At 39.8% G+C, this 21,589-nt stretch overlaps 3 protein-coding genes across 6 annotated transcripts in view; 2 read left to right on the forward strand and 1 right to left on the reverse strand.

The window, feature by feature from the left end:
* The first annotated feature begins 45 nt into the window (after positions 1-45).
* On the forward strand, positions 46-6,033 carry LOC125038483 (RNA-binding protein PNO1-like). Its single transcript, XM_047631962.1, has 7 exons — positions 46-166; positions 1,948-2,076; positions 3,019-3,110; positions 3,522-3,627; positions 4,725-4,869; positions 5,153-5,344; positions 5,749-6,033. Exons 2-7 carry the CDS (start codon positions 1,951-1,953, stop codon positions 5,814-5,816), a joined length of 729 nt encoding a protein of 242 aa, XP_047487918.1. The 5' UTR covers positions 46-166; positions 1,948-1,950; the 3' UTR covers positions 5,817-6,033.
* A 6,349-nt stretch (positions 6,034-12,382) lies between these two features.
* Positions 12,383-14,066, forward strand: LOC125038482 (piggyBac transposable element-derived protein 4-like). Of its 2 annotated transcripts, none has more exons than XM_047631960.1 (3): positions 12,383-12,523; positions 12,630-13,707; positions 13,822-14,066. In XM_047631960.1, exons 2-3 carry the CDS (start codon positions 12,666-12,668, stop codon positions 14,037-14,039), a joined length of 1,260 nt encoding a protein of 419 aa, XP_047487916.1. In that variant the 5' UTR covers positions 12,383-12,523; positions 12,630-12,665; the 3' UTR covers positions 14,040-14,066. The 2 variants fall into 2 exon arrangements, with proteins under 2 accessions (XP_047487916.1, XP_047487917.1); XM_047631961.1 differs by lacking the exon at positions 12,383-12,523 and having other exon boundaries at positions 12,666-13,164; positions 13,297-13,707.
* A 578-nt stretch (positions 14,067-14,644) lies between these two features.
* The window catches only part of LOC125038480 (tubulin--tyrosine ligase-like protein 12), a 19,113-nt gene continuing 12,168 nt past the window's right edge, over positions 14,645-21,589 (reverse strand). For all 3 annotated transcript variants that reach the window (XM_047631958.1, XM_047631957.1, XM_047631959.1), the window contains 7 exons: positions 21,188-21,403; positions 20,348-20,459; positions 20,007-20,120; positions 18,551-18,670; positions 17,935-18,030; positions 17,533-17,641; positions 14,645-15,030 (listed from right to left, as the gene is read on the reverse strand). In XM_047631958.1, coding sequence (XP_047487914.1) covers positions 14,879-15,030; positions 17,533-17,641; positions 17,935-18,030; positions 18,551-18,670; positions 20,007-20,120; positions 20,348-20,459; positions 21,188-21,403 — 919 coding nt within the window. In that variant the 3' untranslated portion in view covers positions 14,645-14,878. The remainder of the gene's footprint in view (positions 15,031-17,532; positions 17,642-17,934; positions 18,031-18,550; positions 18,671-20,006; positions 20,121-20,347; positions 20,460-21,187; positions 21,404-21,589) is intronic.

Consider the following 21,589-nt stretch of genomic DNA (forward strand, 5'->3'; position numbering starts at 1 on the left):
TTTTCTTGGTGGTATTTGTAGTCATGATTTATTTTCCAAAGTCAAGCACGTGTGGAAGGTAAACAAACGTGAGGGAGAAGGAGGTCCTCGCTAACTTCCATCATTTTTCTTCGGGATTTAGGGTTTTAGTCTTATTTCTCGCTTAGCTGAGGCGCTGGAACATTGTGTAAGTTATTTCTGGTTATTGAGAAAAGTTGTGTATAGTTTTTTGTGCAATCTTTAAAAGTCGGTGGTTGTGAAAAGTTGGATTCATGTTCGTGACAGATTTATTATATTTTTTGCTTTATGTTCTCCTCGAGAGTGTGAACTACGTGACAAAAGCCCTTTATGTCATTAGGTTTCCTTGACAAATGTAAGATACTTACCCTATTTGTCTGCAGAATAGACACCCCCTACTTGTTTTCCCTTCCGAAAAAATCAGTGGGTGTTCCCCTGAAAGTGAGGCATGCATTGGATGGGTATCTACGTTCTATGTATTTGTGTATTATTTATTTATTTATTTATGTAGCTGTGTACTTTGGTGTGGATTGGCAAATGGTGTTCTGTAGAGTGTCAGAACGTTATGCAATTAGATGCAACGAGCTGGATTCTTCTTTTTTTTTCTGACATTTCAGAGGCATGGTAATTAGGCCCTCTCATAGTCAGTGTGAATGAGGCCTATTTCACACTCATTCCTGGTGGAAAATGCTGAGTGTAGAGATATTGAAATTGTTGATTTAGTTGAAGAAAGCATAATCAAAAGCAGTTGGATGCGTCATTGTGAAATTTTTAATTTTGTCTCACAAGAAATAGACTTGATCCAGTGTACTCCTACCTTATTTATAGTATTGAAGTGTAATATTGTCATGCTTTCTTTATTCCTTATTCTCTTATTGGATGAAAATGTGATTCAAAATGTGTGAGGGTACTGATAAATGAAGAGATTAATACACTGCAACAGGTATAAAGATATTTTGAGTTATGATCATAATCCTGTGATATCAGTTTTGACACACAATAGCAGTGATGGCATGGAAACAGACACCTAGTTATACACAGTAGTGACAAGATACACACCCACCTTTAAATTCTAGGGATACTTGCTGTTGCATCAGATTTTGTGAAAGAAAAAAAAATTGTTTATGATAGACAGAATGACCAAAAATATGACACTTCATCTATGGTACTACCTTTGCAAGTTGGTAATAAGAAAGTTGTGCAACACTTAATACTTTGGTATACATTTACAGAAAAATGCAGTGGCACTATGATAATTAAAGAGAAAAAGTATACTCACTAACACATGAAATAATCTGTGACAGGGAAATACACCTGTTGAATGCAAAACCTCCAGGTTAAGAAGTTTTTTAATTCATACGACAATGTTTGTGGATTTCTCATGAAGGGCTGGAGTAATAGGGACTTAGAGGGATGCAGGCACTTGCTAGACATTACCAACACTTTCATTATCAGTCCAGTTATTTTGGAGGTGTAAATGTATATATAAATGAATTATGTTATAGTGTAATTGCCCTAGCTGTAACAGGGGCTGTTATGTCTCATTTGTCTTTATTTTGCAATACAATTGTTACACTTTTTTGTGTATGCTTGAAAGGTTTAGATTTTTTTTTTATTATATCATCCTGAAGAATGGGTTGTAGTTGTTACACTTGTTATGATGAATATTTCTTTTGCAGTTAAACTGTTGCATTTCACCAAGCATTTTTTAAAAATCTGAGGTTAAATGAGGGCGGATAAAAAGTTTAAAATTACCATAGTATATCTTATACAAAGGATATTGCTGTTACAGCAGTTCTTATAATGATGTCAGAAATCTCTTGTCATGACAGAACTTTCCTTTTGGTCTAATTCTGTAGCTAGAGTGTTGAAGTTTCTAGAGAATTTTGAAATGAGAATTTCAAAAAATGAGTTAAAGATGGTAATGAATAAGAATTTATATCCTGACAGATAATGGAGGTTAAAACAAAAAATGCAGCTGATGAAACAGCAGAAAAGAAGACTTCCGTAGCAGTGAAAAAGTCAAGTCCCCTGAAGAGAAAAGCAGATGATGCAACCACCACAATGGAGGTTGAGGAGGTAACTAAATAAGTTTGTGTGGAGAACCTCTTTTGTTTGTTTCTTTGTTTCTTTCTTCTCTCTTTTTCCCCCCCCATCTTTTTTCTTTCTTTTCTTTTCTTTTCTTTATCTTTCTTTTCCTTCTCTTCCTCCTTCTCCTTTTCCTTTTCCTTTTCTTTCTCCTCCTCCTTTTTCTTCCTCTTTTTTCTTTTCTTTTTTCAATACTGAGATTGATTCAGTATTTTGATTTAAAAGTTAAAGCTAGTAGCTTTGTTCACTTTATTCTTTTCAAGGCAAGCTCCTTCCGGGGCCTTCTTTATAGTCCAGCTTCTTTCAGCTCTTGCCATCACCCTCTACGATGGTGGTCCTGGATGAGATAGATGAATCCATTTGGGAGGCATTTTAGGATACTTTGGTTCAGTGGTGTAATGAGCATGATGCCATAAATGGTGCCAATTTTTATGTGCCGGAGGCTAACTCGGACCAGACATCGTGCAACGCACCCAGGACTTACAGAAGCACCTGGTTGCATTATGACAGAATCAGGGAAATGACCCCATAGAGTGAATATGTTTCATGAAAAAAAAAGATGAAGAACGTTAGGCAGGAAGTCACTGGAGTGGCATTTCAGCATTGACCATCAGATGCATTTTCATAGGTTACTATAAATTGGTCTTAACATCAAGTTTTACATGACAGGGAACAAAGTACAGTGATTCAGCATTTCTGGGGTCCAGATAGAAAGGGTTTAAGACTCATTAATCTTATGAATAGACCTGTTTGTGTTTTATGTGATATTTCTAATGATGGATGTTATCTCCCTATGATTATTTTTATAACAATTTGTTTATCATTACCATTATATATTTATTTATTTATTTATTTAATTATTTATTTATTTTACTGTTTTGTATTATGACTCCATGTATTTAAGAAATATCTCAAATGACATTTTGCCAACAGGAAGGAGAAACGAAGAAGCCCCATTTCCCCCCAGCCAAGAAGGAGAAGCTCGTCGACTCAGAAATGAGACGAGTCTTCATCCCTCCAAACAGGCAAGTTCTATTTTTTGCTTTGTAGTAGGGATATGAACAAGCTTAAATAACTTCATGGAATGGCAGTTGATGTATTTCACTTTTAGATTTGTATTAGGGTTATAATAAAGAAAATAGAAGTGCAGTATTGAAATATATCCATTGCTTCCTTTGCTATTTGTAACTATTTATTTTTATTCATATACTGTAGTTTCTTTGTTTGTCACAGTGAAATTGATTTGCCTTGTGTAGATTTGTTATGGATTTCTTCTTAATCTCTATCTTCACCTTCATTTCCACCTCCTCTTACTCCTCCTCCCTCCTCCTCCTCCTTTGGTTTAAGAAAAGTAAATTGTTGAAAAAACATAATGGAATTAAACAAAAAATATTTGTTTACATATACTAAGAAACCTAATCCTTTTTCTTTTACAGATACACTCCCCTGAAGGACAGTTGGACAAAAATATATTCACCTCTCGTAGAGCACCTGAAACTTCAAGTTCGCTTCAACTTAAAGAATAGAAATGTTGAACTTCGTGTAAGTATGAAGGCGGGATTCTAGTTTGTGTGTGTTTGTAAGAGTGTTTGTAATTATGAAAGAAATGTACATGGAAATTATTTCATTGACAGATATATATATATATAGACACACACACACAGTTGAACTTCGTGTAAGTATGAAGGCGGGATTCTAGTTTGTGTGTGTTTGTAAGAGTGTTTGTAATTATGAAAGAAATGTACATGGAAATTATTTCATTGACAGATATATATATATATAGACACACACACACACACACACACACACACACACACACACACACACACACACACACACACACACACACACACACACACACACACACACACACACACACACACACATATTTTAATGCTAGAACTGTACACATCCTTCCAATAAACCTACTAATTCAGGTTTCAATGATCCAACTACAATTTTATGGCATAATACTCTAATGCAAAGAGAAACTTGGAAACTAGCATGCCGATTCTTGGCATTAGCATCTAAACCTAGAAAGCTGTTGAGAAAGACACCTAAAAGTTGCTACAACAAAAGATGGCACAGAAATGCCCCTCTCAGACTCAGGTATACTGGCTAAGGGTGAAAAGTATAGTCCTATTTACCCAATATAGAGAGGCAAATAAGAGGCATAGAGTCTTGCCACCGCGCACGTGTTCGCATGCACTTAGCCTCTGAGCAGCCACTTGTGTAAGCCTAATGCCCAGATTTTTGGTGATTTGCTGTGATGCAACCAGAGCCAATGGGTAAAGTGGCTATTTGTAAGGTCATCCATGATTTCAGTCATTGTTTGCAACCCAGCTCCCAGTGGCTTTATCTTAAAAAGTCAACTATCAGGGTTGGTATCTCTCCATGAGGATGCATAGCACATAGCCTTTCATGTCATAAAGAAAGTAGTGAGACCACATAGTGCATTAATAACATCATGTGCTCAGGCTGAAAAGTTGAACTGCAACTACAAGTTTACACCCATCCACAACAGGTTAATATCTTGCAGCCATAATCCTAACATATATATTCACACCTTGCATGTTACAGCAACAATCCCAGCACTTTTCATATTCAGCCTTTATAATACAAGTACCCTTCAATTTCAGACGGGCCCAGAAACAGATGATCCTAACAGCATTCAGAAGGCAGCTGACTTTATACAGGCATTTGTTTATGGTTTTGATGTCAATGACTGCCTGGCACTTGTGCGTTTAGATGATCTTTACCTTGAGACCTTTGATATTAAAGATGGTAAGTGTGGAGATGTGGAGAGTGGATTTTCCTATTTAGATTTGTGGATTAATGGAATGAAAAAGAGTTTTGAATACTTAGAATTATATGACTATAAGAAGATTAATAGATAGATAGGCTAAGTTTTAAAATTAAGCTAAGTTGGGCCACAAAGTTCTAGTCCATGAATTATGAATAAATATCACAGAATGCAGTTACTGCCCACTGTCTTTATTATAATCAGTTATCACTGAACATAGTTTAATGCATTCTTTTTCTTTCCTCTCCCTCTCTTACCATACAGTAAAACTGAGTCTGCAAGGTGACCATCTCTCAAGAGCAATTGGCAGAGTAGCAGGCAAAGGGGGCAAAACACGGTTCACAATTGAGAACGCAACACGCACTCGTATTATTCTGGCCGACTCAAGGGTGCACATCTTGGGATCTTATCAGAATATTCAGATCGCTAGGAGAGCTATCTGCAACCTCATTCTTGGTAAGTCTTTTCCTGCTGCTTCTATTTTACTTTTTTGCTTGATCTGCTGGGTATGGCTATACGTGTGGTGACAGGCTAGAGGGAGTCTAGTGAGAAGTTCCACTCCAAATGGCAGGACAGTTGCCAGAAATCTATGATGCTGAAAGAATTCTAAGGCGTTAAAATTTTTATTTCTCATTTTCCTTTACGTTTTCTGCTTTTCTCTCCTCTTCACCTCTTCTCACTTTTGAATCAGTGTGCATTTTTATTTTGCAAATATGATTACCTTCAGTGCTGTAGGAACAACTGAAATTATGCTGACGATATTTAATTTAGGTATTACTGTAGTGATTTAACAGTGACAGTTCATGAGGTCATGTATAATTTTCTATTTTAAACTAATTTGGTTTGCCTTTTTCTTGCAGGGAGTCCTCCTTCCAAAGTTTATGGCAACTTGAAAGCATTTGCAGAAAAATCACGAGATCGGTTTTGAGTGTGTTCTTCATATAGATTAAGTGGATGTGTGTGTGCGTGAAGATCATTATATTGTGTATGGTATTACATGAATATTTTGTTCATGTTTGCATCTCTCCTTTTCACAGAGGAAACCTTACACATATTCCCATGTGGTTGTTATTGTTAAGCATCCCAATGTGATATTTCGTAAGAGATACTTTATATATACTGAAAGTATTAAATGTAGAATGTTCCTACATGTTTTTTTCCCCCCCTTTGTCATCAATTTTGATGTCATCTTTGAAATCAAAAGAGAAAGTTACTGAACTTTCCATGGTGTTATAAAAGTTTTTCTTATTTGAATTAATGAACAAAAAGAGTAGCAAAATGCATTTTTACATTTATCTTTACTGTAAAAAAATCATATCTGAAAAGTGTGGGTGGGTGAGTGAGTATGAGTATATGCATACAAATACATAAAGTACTGGCAGTGGCCTTTAACTAAGTCCTTAAAATTATCTTCCACTCATAAATGCTCTACACCTGAATGTTTGGCTCAGAGCAGAGGATCCTGGAGCTGTTCAGTCTAATTGGACATTGCAACTTGACAGTTAGGAAAGTGGAGCTTCAACAAAGGTACACACACAAAATTAGGTGCTTTGGGATGAAGCTCCAGGTAAGTTTTTTTTTTTTTTTTTTTTTTGTTGTTCATAAGACAATGTTTGTGGACTCCCAAAATGGTTAATGGTTAAAACAAGTAAATGTGCTGGACATCATAGGTCATATAGCACTTTGGTAAAAAGGGCAAAATGAGTTAATCATTATGATAAAATATCAAAGGTTGTAGAGCGCTGCAGGATTGTATGATAGTGAAAAGGGTAAAGAGGGAAGAGATAATGGAGTATGGCAGGGATTTGTAAAAGGGGAAGGGGTTAAGGGTAAGATCAAATGAAGAGTATCTATATGTCTAAGGATGGATGAGGAATACTGTATGTGGAAAACTACAAAAGAGCCATCATAATACAATCATGGGTAATGTGGGTAGAAATGGTAGTTGGAGAAATAGGAGAAGAATCCGGAGAAAGAGATCGGGAACAAGGGAAGGTGGTGAAATATCAGGGAGAATGTCAGGAGGGGGAGGGATCCAGAGAAGGACATTGCTGAGACATAAGAGTCGCATGAGCATTCAGATGGGAGTGGTAAGGATAATGGGGAAGGAAGAGGGAATGGTGATGCACATGGAGACAGAGAGGATGGGGCATTTTGGGGAGAATGGGAGGAATAGGGGTTGGGGGAAGTTGAGGAGGATGGATCTCAGCAAATGCTTTGAATGTTGAGCGAATAGGAATAGAGGGATTGGAGGTGTGGAAGGAGTGGAGCATTCTCTTTGGTAAAATTTAGAAAATTTTGGATGTCTTCAAGGGCTTCTGGAGGGGAGTTGAGTGGGGAGGTCTGAGAAATAAAGGTTTCTTGTGAGGAGAAGAGGGGATATATGTCTGAGCAGAGGAAAAGGTAGGTGTAAGACAGGATATGGTAGATGGGGTGGAATGTTTAGATTGTCTCGTGTGACAGGTAGAGTAAGGAGGGGGGGAGGGGTAGGCACTGGGGAAGTGGTAGAGATTGGAGCATCTGGGTTTAGACTGGGGGAGAGAGTAGAGGTAGGATTGTTCAGGATAGAGGGAAGAGATATGGGGGAGATGCAGAGACATATTGAGAAGATGGTAGGGGAGCAGAGTGAAGTACAGTTTTGGAATAGGTAGAAAGTCTGGGTGTTTCTTGTCTGGCCTCACAGAGTGAGACATAGTTTGAATCTGAGAACTGCTACCTCAGATTCGAGCTTGTAGGCTGGGCAGCTCCTTTAAAATATATTATGGGAGCCATTACAATTGGCATTATTGACAAAGATGAGCAATTTGAATGGTCATGACCTGGTTGGGCACACAGAGTACCAGGCTGTGGAGTGAGTGCTTGGTTGGGTGACCAAAAGCCCAACATTTGTGACATTGATAGGGAAGAGGCAACATGGTCTGACAGGGCAGAACACCATTGTAAACTTCATGGGGGAGGTAGTGTCTACGGAAGCTAATCTTGGCAATATTGGTGTAGAACTTCCACTGGCCTCTGGGTAGAATAATGTATCACTGTACTGCCACTGCATCATAGTGAACAAGGCAGGTCTGGTTCACATATTAAGGAAGGAGTTAGGTAGGGCAGGAACAAGTTTGCCAGTGAGGTCAGTCAGGGTAGATAGTGCACGAGCTTGAGACTTGGATGCAACTGTGACAAGGTGAAAGGAAACTTAGCCTACTTGTTTTGGGGGACATTGTTGGAAGAGGGGGATGTTGTCGGAGTTAGGGGTTATAAGGGGAATCACAAAGAATTGATCCCACTTAGCTGTGCCAAAAAGAGTACTCAAAAGATTTATAGAGATGGAAGCAGTAGCAGGACAAGGGCAGGAGGAAGATGGGGTGGCATAGAGTGAGGTAGTATTGTGGGGATGATAATAGGGAGGAATAGTAGTAATAAGGGGGAAGGGGGTAGACAGTGAAGAAGACTGTGCAGTAACTTGGAGGATGTTGGGAGAGAGGAAAGGTGTATTCTGAAGGTTGAGTTATGACCCAGGTATATGATTCGAAATGGACAGATAGCAAACATCAAGGAGGGGCTATTAGTGTCAGTGGTCAGAGCTGTGGTCAAAGGCAAAGCTGGGGTTAGGAAACAAGAGAAATCAAATTTAGATAGCTAGTTGATGAAGGGACAAACCTTGATGTCCCTTATAAGGGTAAAAAAAAAAAAAAAATTCATTATTGGCCATGGTGAGCCTGAAATAAATGGGGAAAGAAACAATCTACCCCTCAGGCTCCCCATAAGGGATAAGGGCTATGCAATTAACCATGTGAAAACTCTGCCTGTGGCTCCCAGTGGCCATTCAGCACTGACACAAAGCCAGACTTTCATCCTTTCAGCATGGCTCTCACACCTTAGGATATGGACAGAAGAAAGGGATGAAGAAGAGAAGAAAAAGGAATGGGGGAGAAGAAAAGACCATGTAAAATTAGTTGAGGTGAGGACTGAGGTCCTATGACGCCCCATGACAACAACGAGCAAGGGATTGTAGGGAGCCCTTTGCATCAGGCTTGCAGATTCCAGTATTGAGTGCCTCAAAAATTATGAGAGTAAAGAAGGGAGGTGTGAGCAGGTTCTAGATTTGCCTTTGGTAGCTACTCTGAAATCAGTTCATAGAGTTTTCAAGCAGTTTGAAGACATATGCACATTTACACTTTTGGAGGGAATAATTGAGCAATGGGTACTATATCATTATAGTTTATATAGGAAATTAAATGATCCCATAAAATAAAGTTTTTAATACTTTCTTACAATACAGAATGGCTAAATAATCAAATCATAAATAGCCACTGCACCAATAAGATGATGTAAACAAAAGAACATATCTAGTATTACTAACAATAAATTATCTCAATATGAGAGAAACTTAATACACACTCCTACATTCTTGCCTTTTCTTTAACAACATAATCTATTCATTCATAAACAATACAGGATGAACTTTTTAGTAGTAATTTGTGATCTATTGTGATTCTGAGTCAGTGGCTGAATGCAATACTCCTTGGGACATTAAGGTGTCTCAATTTTTCTGTCTTTAATAACAAAAAGCCTCACAATCTACTTCTCTTTACCAACAGCAATAAGGAACCTCGCATGTCATTATCAAACATTCAGTATCTCGCCTTCTACTCGTGATTAATAATCTTGAATGAGGGGTAACTCTCCTTTCCCTAAACTTTATTTTCTTTTTGCAATAAGGTGGTCAATTTTGACTACTATTGTTATCCTTTACCTATAACATTCATCCTGTACTACATCATACATTTACATATATTTCAGCCTCACTTAAGGCAAATAAAATATACATTTCGACATAATGTAACAAAGTGAATCCGAAACATTATGGAATTTGACCATAACTATTAAACAAATCTGGCAAGTGATTAAACTTAATGAAAAAAAAACAAACTTACAAAATAATCATCAATGGAAAATAGTTTGTTTCTTACATTATGTATTCTTTGACAACTCCTCTATTACCAATAATGAATTCATATTCCAGTGAATATATTGTCCTCTGCAACAGAGTTTAAAGGATGAAAACACTTTTTGTGATTGATTCTATTATACATATCTAAGAATTACAGGCACTTCACTAAGCATTACACCACAATAACCTTATCAATACACAACCCACAAATACTGCTGTGTTAAGAGATGTAATTAAATAACCAGGATGATGCGATTGTCTGCATGCATGGCTACAAAACACTAACTGACATATTTTGAGCTGCGAACATGTGATTTTATCGCAGATGTTAATTTCATCTTTTGTTTATATTTCAAGGTGATGTGAGCAAACTTTTTTTTTATCGTGAGATATAACACATAAGAACGATTTTGTAAATTTGTTGAGAGCTATGGAATGTTTACGAGCTGGAGGTAACAAGGAAATCCCGTCATGGAAATGAGCATCTGCAATATATTCATACATCAAATAATATGCGCAGTGCAAAAGCCTCAAGTCTTTGTTACACAACCTATAATAATGCACCAGCATGCTCTCAATAACACTCTATATCCATTAACCCATTGACGCCGGGTCACGCCTATCCCCGTACTCCGCCCGAACCCGTGACGCCGGGGACGGGACTAGGCGTGATTCTTTTCTAACCCGTCCCGCCGGGGACGGGTATGGCCGTGCTTTCTGTATGGCTGTATGTATTACTGTTATTGAGCTATTTTTTTTTTTTTACAGGTCTTTATATTGATAATTATGATTGTGCAACTATATGTGTACATATATAGATGTGTGTATCTGTTTTTCGTCGTGTTTGTGTTTGTCGGCTTGTGTTTTTGTGCGTATCTGTGGAAGTATGTGCGCGTAACTGTTGGTGTGTATGCGTGAGTGTGTGTAAGTCAGTAATTTTACGTGCGGAAGTGCGTGTGTGAATTGTATAAAAGTTTACGCAAGTTTTTCATTGCATAAATGTTTTGTCTGCTGTGTATTTGTGTTTTTCTCGGGCCCCTGCGCCATCGGGACCCTGGAGGGGGTGTCCTCCCTGACGGGCGGGCAGAGGCGGCCCCTGTATGTGGTGGTGTTGGCCGAACCACCGTTTTGCCAGCTGTAAGGACTGTCTGTGTGCAAGTCTGTGAGAGAGAGTGAGAGAGAGAGAGAGAGAGAGAGAGAGAGAGAGAGAGAGAGAGAGAGAGAGAGAGAGAGAGAGAGAGAGAGAGAGAGAGAGAGAGACCGCCATGACACTCGTCCCCACTGTGTTTGTGTGCATGTGTGTGTGTGTGCATGTGTGTGTGTGCATGTGTGTGTGTGTGCATGTGTGTGTGTGCATGTGTGTGTGCATGTGTGTGTGCATGTGTGTGTGCATGTGTGTGTGCATGTGTGTGTGCATGTGTGTGTGCATGTGTGTGTGCATGTGTGTGTGCATGTGTGTGTGTATGTGTGTGTGTATGTGTGTGTGCATGTGTGTGTGCATGTGTGTGTGTGTGTTTGAGAGAGAGAGAGCAAGAGACAGTGACGTCATGCTACGTGACATATCATGTGATTTTCACGCCATTTCCGCTGCTTACCTCACATGACCTGTCACGTGACAATGTCATGTGATTTTCTGGAACCTTCCCGGGCATACCTCACGTGACCTATCATGTGACTTTCTGGATCCCTCCGAGGCACAAGGATCTTCGGGAACCTTCTGGAACCTTCCAGCGCATACCTCACGTGACCTATCACGTGACTTTCTGGACCCCTCCGGAGCACAAGGATTGGGAATATCTTCAATTGGCAATAGAGTAGTTTGGCAATAGTTTACCTGTACTTCACGTGACTCACGTGACCTAAAATCAATGATCTGATTGGCCGAAACCCTGTGGAAAATCATATAAAAGGCCATGCAGAGGTCAGGGGTAATCACTCGCCAGCTCAAGACCTTGAAAATGTCTCGAATGCTTTCAACCCGCCGCTGCCGCAAGCCGAGGAATTCCCCTGGAGTCCGTGCCTTGTTTTTGGACGAGGAGACAGTGGACGATCCCCAACCGTCCACTTCCAGAGGATATCCTCGCTTGCTGAATGCCATAGACCCGCTCCTCTATCTGTACTCATCCACCGACGAAGTCGATGATGAGGGCTCAGATGAGGAGTACACACCTCCTCTGAAGTTCTCAAGGACTAGTAATCTCTCTGGTAAGTTTTCTATCTTTTCTTTGACTTGTGAAAATACCTGCCTTTTTGGACATATACTACTTTGTTTCTGCATATCAAAACTTTTTTACATAGAACTCATGTTTTCTTCGTATTTTTACAGAAGTTGAAATCTCCGGCCAGTTCAACGGTGACGACTCGGATTGGGAGGAATCCGAGTCCGACTCCGGAGAATCTGCCGTGGAGGACAACTCGGATGTAGATTATGACTATGTCCCGCTGGTGAATACTTCCATGGACTCGGACGAGCCCCTCGCGGATTACGCCAGGCGAAAGTGGGAGCGCAGCGCTCCCAGAACCCCTTCTTTTGATTGGGCAAAGGAGGAGAACTTCGTCAGGCGTCACTGCTTCGAGGGGACACCGGGTGTGCACGCACACCTTGACGAATCGTCCGACCCGATGGAAATATTCACCAGCTTCTTCCCAGAGGAGTTGTTTCAAACAATTGTGGACGAGACGAATCGGTAAGCAACCTACATGTTGTTTTTTTGTGCTCTGCCTTGAAATTTTCTACATGTCCTTTTTTTGGAACACCTGTTTTACAATGTCTTTTTTTTCTTCTAACTGCAGGTACGCTCGACAGAACCTAGAACCCCTTCATCCCACATGAAGGGGTGGGAGGACACAACGGTGCGGGAGCTCCGCTCATTTGTCGGCCTTAGGTTACTCATGGGCCTTCATGGGAAGAGGAGGTGCCAGAGGGACCTTTGGTCGACGGACCCGTTGATGTGCTCGTCGGTGTTCCCCAAGACCATGTCCAGGGACCGCTTCGACATCCTTTCCTCCGCCCTCCACTTCGCTAACAACGAAGGGGAGCACAGCGCGGAGGACTGGTTGTGGAAGCTGCGCCCTGTGATTGACGTCTTGGACTCGACGTACCGTTCCGTCTTCGTCCCCAGAAAAAACGTGACCGTCGACGAGAGCTTGTGGGCCTTCAAGGGGAGGCATCAGGCCCTTCAGTACAACCCTAGCAAGAGGGCTAGGAGGGGCCTGAAGGTCTACAAGCTGTGTTCGTCCGACGGTCCAGAGGCAGGGTATACGGCGGCCTTCAATATTTACATAGGGCAGGATCGCGGCGAGTTTCCGGCGAGTATGAAGGCCGTCGACGACCTGATGAAGAAGGCAAAGCTGCTCGACAAGGGGTATCAGTTGTACACAGACAACTGGTATTCCTCCCCGACTCTCTTCCACTATCTGCAGGCCCGGAAGACTACCGCCGTTGGCACAGTACGTGTCAACAGGAAGGGTATGCCCTCGGGCCTGCAGGCGAGTCGGGGACACATCGACTTCCGGAGTAGCAAAACCGGAATGCTTTGCCTGCAATGGTTAGACAAGCGTCCTGTGACAATGCTATCCACTGCCCACACATCAAAGGTCGTTACCCTGCCTCCCAACCGCCGAGGGGTGGAGAGGTCGAAGCCCGAGGTCGTTGTCAGCTACAACAACGGCATGAAGGGCGTCGACCTCTCGGATCAGCTGGCGCAGTCATATCCAGCAACCAAGAAGACCGTAAAGTGGTACAAAAAGGTATTTTTTTACCTGCTGGATATGACGACCATCAATGCGCTGGCTGTCCACCGGGCCCTTGGCGGAAAGATGCCTCAATGGAAGTTCCGTACGGAATTAGTTCGGGAATTGCTGCAGCGAGGTAAGCATCTAACTTTTTGTTACTTGTGTTCTGTTTTGAAATTCTGGTGATTTTCATTCTACAGTCCATTTTTGAAGATGTAATTTACAATGTCCTTTTTTCTTTCATTTACAGGTGGCCGACCTGCCTCCTTCCGGCGGAACCCTCCTCAGAACCAACCTGAGGAGGATCCCCAGCAGGCGCACATGCCAGTCGACACCCCATTCCGGAGGTGGCGGAGATGTGCGCTCTGCTGGAGGAACCACCGGCGCCGGAAGGAGACCAGAGTCATGTGTTCCCACTGCAGCGTTTCCCTATGTCCCGCACCCTGCTTCCAGGCATACCATACCTGATACGAAAAATAAAAAATTCGACTTTTACCACTGCTTTTCTGTGCTCTCGCCAAAACACACTATTGACTTTACACACTCACATTGGTCGAACACTCCTAAAATGGAGTATATACTACAGTATGAGACAATAAAATCCTTCATATGACATATTATATGGCTACAGTAAGTCTGCAAACTTTCATATTTTTTTAAAGTAAAAAAAACGGAGGTTGCGGTTATACGCAAACCAGCCGCCCGAGCGCGCTGAAACTGCTGTGGGATGGTGAGACGGGTAGCGCGAGTCGAGCGCGCGTCCCGGCAGGAGAGCTAGCCGCTTGTTTTTGTTCACCGGAAATTCGTGTGCAGAGCTGTTTCCCGACCCGACGCCATTGGGTTAACTGGGAAATTTCTATAATATGGGTTTACGCCAGAAATCTCCAGTTCAGGGATATGGCCACGACCTTGGGAGACTTTGGTTCTGCCAATGTCCCAGGAAAAACTGAGATTACTACACTGGAAATCTCTTCGTCCATTAAAAAAAAAAAAAAAATTCTGTGCCTTGTTATGTTCTATAGGTGTGCAATTTCTACCACAGTGAGGCCAGCAAGGCAAATTGACATGCAATATCCACCAAAACACTTCAAAATGTCAGGTTTAATTATCCTAAAAAACATGAAGAGGAGTTTGTTTAAATACTTTCAAGACCACCATTAAACACAAACCAAAAAAGGTCATGCTAATACCACACATGATGTTCAATGAAATTACAGCTTTCGTGTTTACAAAGACAATTTCAATATATGCAGAGAAAATCTAGTTTATCACAGAGTATGACAAGGCATACAAGGGTAGTCTGCAATTTACTGAAGAACTGCAACATTATGACCATCTGTTTCATCACAGAACATGACACTAAAAACATCATTGAAGAATTCAGGATAATATTCACAAGCCCTTTTACAATCCGAGTTGAAATTGACTTCCAGAATTAATGGCTGCATGGTTTTCTGACCTGTAAAATAAAATCTGTAATTAGAAAGGCTAAACATACTCAAGATGAAGAGAAGAAGATGCAGAAAAAAGTAAGACTTTTAGGGTTTTAATCAGAAAATGTACATATATCAGATTTCATTATATTTTTTCAGCCATCCTATGCCTGGCAATTACCTATAACTTAGAAAACTTTGACTTTTATATGGCATTTTCTTACATATTACCATTACCTATCTTACCTTTATCATCATGACACTCACCTTTAATGTAAAATTTTTAACAAACAGATATCTCTATGCTATCACATGTAAACCATTTGAACATTTTACTTCCCCGTGATTATCACCAAAAGGGCAAAGCCGGGATTTTAAACGGGGTGGAAATGAGTTAGGTTTCTAAAAGTTTCTAAAAAAGATGCAACACAAGATGCCAATAATTTAGCTCTGTTTTCCAGTGATTTTATAAAGTTATTGGTGAACTCTTCAACTCTTGAGTACTAAATTAACAATTCACACATCATATGGCAGTATACAATCTCCCTATGTAACTCTGTCTAGGTCATTTCTTCAACATTAAGTATCAACCGAATGACTGGGTTTTTTTTGTACAGTCTATTGTAGTTTCTTCTGAAATTTAGTTGCAAACAGATGGTTCTAAAAGTGCTCAGCCATCAAGGAGTCAGTTAGCAGGCTCTAGTAACTACATCTAGATTTCTTTTTCTAATACTATTTTCTGTTTTTCTTTTCCAATACTGTTAATATGAATACTCTTATTACTATTACTGATATTACTATACAGTTATTAAAATACTAATAACAAAAATAATAAAATAGTAAAAAAATGATAATTTGAAATCAAGGAGGTCAGACAGGTAGGACATAGAAGATAGAAGGGTCCCAGGTAGGACCAATAATTGACCCCTCAGTGACTAGTATACACAATGCTAGGGTTGAGATAGAAGGGTCGATATCGAAAATTGCCAATTTTGATATCAGCTTACCACCAAATTGAAATTTTTCGGTACTATAAGTGTTATAAAGGCTACTGTCATCAGTGCATTAGGGATGCCACAAGAGCATTGCTTCGAAATTCAATTCAGTGAAAATCACATATCCCAATGTGTGGCAATATACAAGCAATACATTTTACAGTTCCAGAAAGAAAAAAAAAACTTGATGTGAATAGATGACAGATCTATTGTCAAAGGAAATACATGTACTTATATATTTAAGTCACAAAATGGTAAAAAAATAATTAAAAATCAATTTAGGAGGAAATATTTAAACAGCAACTGCAGTAAATATCTTTCAAAGGCCTTTTTCTCAACACTGACTTTTAGGATACTGCCCTTCTTGTTCTCGGGCCTAGAATTATAAACCTAAAATTACAGTGAACATGACATGTATTTTTGTCATCTGCTATTATTATGTTATATGACAGGACAGATTTCTCCTACTTCACTCTCCCTATGTCACTATCATCACCTTCATTTCTCTTTATCACCCTTCCTTTTCTTCATATTATCAGCCCTACTGGCTCTCCTTTATTTTTATGTCATTTACTCTCATCCTTCCTTCCTTCATATCCAAAAACAAACAAACAAACAAACAAACAAACACACACACACACACACACACACACACACACACACACACACACACACACACACACACACACACACACACACACACACACACACACACACACACACACACACACACACACACACACACACACACACACACACACACACACACACACACACACACACACACACACACACACACACACACACACACACACACACACAAACACACACACACAAACACACACACACACACACACACACACACACACACACACACACACACACACACACACACACACACACACACACACACACACACACACACACACACACACACACACACACACACACACACACACAAACACACACACACAAACACACACACAAACACAAACACAAACACAAACACAAACACAAACACAAACACACACACACACACACACACACACACACACACACACACACACACACACACACACACACACACACACACACACACACACACACACACACACACACACTTCCAGCCAGAATTCCAGGTGGCATCTATATATGCCAAAACAATGGAGCTCCATACAATATTGGCATGACAATCTATGGTTCTCATGCTGGAAATTCTCAAACTGCAGCATTCCAATAACATCATCTTACAATTCTACTTTTCTGTCCTGTGCAGGCCCCCGGATATTAATTCCAGCAGCAAATGCACACAGATTATTTCCCAGTACCACTGTTATTTTCATTTTATTTATTTATTTTTTCTTTCTTTACAATCTTTATAGTATCTATCCTAATTTTCCTCTCTTCAAACTCATGCCCCCCCCCCCCTCTCAAATGAAGAATATGAAGAAGAAAAAAGGAAAAAGAGGAAGAAAAAAGAAAAAAGAAAAGAAAATGAAAAAGTATAGAAAAAAAAGTTACTGGAAAACTTACCATCCTTCTCCACCCACTCCAGCATGATGTCAAACCCATAGAAGCCTTTGCACTGAGCGTTCTGTGGGATGCCGCCAGGAGCATCTTGGGAAGTGGCCGCCTTGAAGACCTGTGAATTATTCATTAGATAAGAAAAAATTGAGAATGAAAAAAAAAAAAAAAAAGGCGACTGCTATATTTAGTAAAAACAATATAAAATAGACCAGCTTTTGATAAATTAAAACTTTGTAATTCCAAAATCAAGATGGGAAAAAATGACAAGGTAATTTGTAATCTGTTACTACTTTACTGTCAGGAAACATTCAGCTTGAAAGTAATCAATCAAATATCATATAAAAGTAATTCTCAACCAGTATGGGTTTTAAATCATGAATGGACTGATAAACATTAAAAGAAATTTACCTGGAAAAATACGTCAAACAGTTTTTTCTCCGTAATTTTCCATGGATGTTCTGGATTCTGGGCATTAAATTTGGCGATGAAGTCATGACAGTACATCTAGGCATGCAAAGAATAAAAAACATAAATCAATCAAATGCTTTTGTAACTTTATGAAATTATATACATTATCTTCAAGTTTATTCATAGTATAGATAAAAACACGCACGCCCGCACGCATACGCACTCAAATGCACACGCGCGTGCGTGCGCACACACCCACACTTTACACTTTACACTCACACTCTCTCACATGTGCACACTCACTCATTCTCTCTCACATGTGCACACTCACTCATTCTCTCTCACATGTGCACACTCACTCATTCTCTCTCACATGTGCACACTCACTCATTCTCTCTCACATGTGCACACTCACTCATTCTCTCTCACATGTGCACACTCACTCATTCTCTCTCACATGTGCACACTCACTCATTCTCTCTCACATGTGCACACTCACTCATTCTCTCTCACATGTGCACACTCACTCATTCTCTCTCACATGTGCACACTCACTCATTCTCTCTCACACGTGCACATTCACTCACTCACTCTCAGAAGCATCAGGCATATTTACCTGCAGAAGATATGCATCATTATAATTGTTAACTGTAAAATGCTTCTGAGTATCATCCAACTCATTCAATTCAAACTGCTTGTTGGCAAATCTAATCCAGAAGCGTTTGTACACAGCGACCTGGAAGGAGTAGAAAGTTTATTATGATGGTCTTAAATGGAGTAGTAGTGGTTGACAATCAGTTATCGAGTTAAATGCACAAATATTTTCCCACGACTGCACTACTGCTTGCTGGTGCAGTCTGCTTTTGTACAATGCTATAATAACCTGCTGAAATTTAGTAACAGCCATGGCTCACGTGAATTCAGGAAAGAATGTGAATGAAGAAGTATCTCCTTCAACATCATTATACAGACCTGGAGCATGGAGTGAGTGGAGGAGAATGCAATGAAGTAAATGAGAAAGACCTAGTTGATAGAATCTTTTATTAACAGAATAATTGAGTTTTGTAGCACACTGTTTAATTACAGTGGAGTCAAAGAAGTGCCAGGTAGGGGCAATGTGCACATGGGGGAGCCAGGAGAACCTGAGGTGGGGTAGGACTGCAGTGATAACAAGGGAAAGGGACACAGTGAGGTACTGCAAGGTGGTGACCTACAGTGGAGTGGTCACACATGTGACATAATCCCCAGCCTCTTGCTTTCTCTCCTTTTTTTTTGTTCTCTATGAATTTTGTTAGATATTTATATATTTGCTGCAATACTGGTACTGCAATAATGCCAAATGCTTGCCCAACACTAGGAGCTGGGCATGGGAAAAAGAGGCAATTGGGGTCAGTATTACACTATGCCCACTTTCTCAGGCAAGGGCCCTTGACATTCCTGTGCTTGTCATGGTTTTCATCAACATTTAAAGTTTTGTTTTATAATTGTTTAATATAACCAATTTTACAATAGCAATAATTATTAGGTATCCAGCACCCTCCGGATCAGACCTCATATCACCTAATAAAACTTGAAACCCATTCAAATGCAAAACACTATATAAAAAAACCCAACCCAAGTAACACTTTCGTATTACGGCACTTTCAGTCAAGTTATAAACAGGCAGACCTGTGATTAGGGTGTCAGAATTGCTAATAATAGCCAAAGACTGGCAAGAAATGTATAATTAATAATTGCCAAGTCATTTTTAAAGTAGATGGCAAACAATAACATTCCTTAACTCCTACCTTGTGTAAAACTAACACATTTTCCTAAAACTTAAATCCTTAAAATCTAATAAGATACTGGGTGTATGTATACATATAGTGTCATTTGGAATCATTTAACAGAGAACATATTCATGTTTGGTTTACATGACATGGTTACTTGTCATCCAGCACTTGGGCCTGATTTACCATGACATGATTACATCTCATCCTTCCAGTCAATATGTCTCCTCACACATGTCTTCTTGTTTCATCTCCCAATCTCTCTCATCAATCCTGACACAAACCTTCTACGGAAACACTTACCTTCAGCGGTTTCACATTCAGCAGCATCACAATGTAGCGGACATCAAACTTGACATCACAGTTGATGTCATCTCTGTGGAACAGGACAGGGTTTGATATGTACTTCTGAGCAATCTGTAAAATGAAAAGAGAAAATTCATTAAAAAGGTCTCCCATAAGCCTGGTGTACCTGAAGAATTAGTAGAAATTGGGATAAATAATTTAAATGCTTCTGATGATCAAATGCAGTGAATATCAATAACCACCATAAAGCAAGGCAAACAGTGATTAGATTTAAACTCTGAATGTAACCTTACAAGGAAATGCAAATAAATTAAGTATAAATATTAATAGCTACCTACCTTTGGGCCAGTGGCAGGCAACCGAACAATGTGGTTTATATTATTGGTGATGGTGTGGTCCAGGCCTCGTGCTAGGTTCCAGGGTTTAATGATCCAGTGGTTATCCTCTCCCCTGTAAATGACGCCATTTAAAGTCACCCAAATGCTCCTTCTGAAGTTAAGTTTCGGCATTTCTTATCAATACAACAGTTAACCCATATCTGCAGGGCCATGCCTATAGCTGTCATAACAAACCGACTCATCAAGCCACAGAGATTTCCGACACCATCTTAAAACAAAAATTTGGTGTAACAGTCTGATTTACAAGTACTGTCTTACTTTCTTTATAGTCATATTTGGTTTATCATATTTCTTATCATATTAAAACACTTTGCGGAATCCAGATCTGTATAAAAGTTTCATATACCAATTAAATTCTACTATAACATACGCACCAATCTTTTAACCCATTGCCGCCGGGGAAAATGAATAAAAAATGGGGAAAATGCTGTGCTCATTTTTTATATTTTTTTGCAAATTGTCTCTATACATAGATGGCTCTGCCTTACCTGATTTCACCTCTCCTTGACTTGGCGGGAAAATGTATTTTTTACTAGTGCTATGAATATTATAATTACAATAATTTTATAAACACTAGTAATAGCAAAATAAGATAATGTAAAATATTTTCGTCAATCAAAGAAAAGGGTAAGCGTGGGAGACAGGCAGTACTCGTAATTGGCTCATTGGTGATTTAGTACAAGTGTAGCCATCTATGTGTAAAAACAATTAAACAAGCTAACTCACAGTGGGCATGGCACGGATACATGACATGCCCGTCACGAATGGGTTAAAACTTACCGCTTTTCTCTCCTCTGGAAGAGGGAAACAAACTTCACAAGCTCCCTTTTTAAGCAATAGGTCACAGGCAGCCAAGAGGGTCCACTCGTTTCCTTCTCCTCACTCTTTTCTTGGTCTGCAGCCCTTCTGCACATAATGGCCAGGAGGTCCTTCACAGTTATCAAGTGCTCACAGGGGAACTGGTTTACTCGACAGTGTGGTTTTTCCCGAAGACCCCTGGAACCATAAGGTGTCTTTGTCTGAAGGGGGTTTTGTTTTGGCAGTACTAATATCAAAAGCCTCGAAAAACCGTATAATAATACTTAAGGACTCATCTAGGTTATATAAAAAGAAGACTGATCCTTATATATATCTATTTTACATGTAACATTGATGTGACAGATTTCCTGCAATGAAAATTAT

Source organism: Penaeus chinensis, chromosome 25 (genome assembly GCF_019202785.1).
Source record: "Penaeus chinensis breed Huanghai No. 1 chromosome 25, ASM1920278v2, whole genome shotgun sequence".
NCBI classification, from domain to species: domain Eukaryota; kingdom Metazoa; phylum Arthropoda; class Malacostraca; order Decapoda; family Penaeidae; genus Penaeus; species Penaeus chinensis.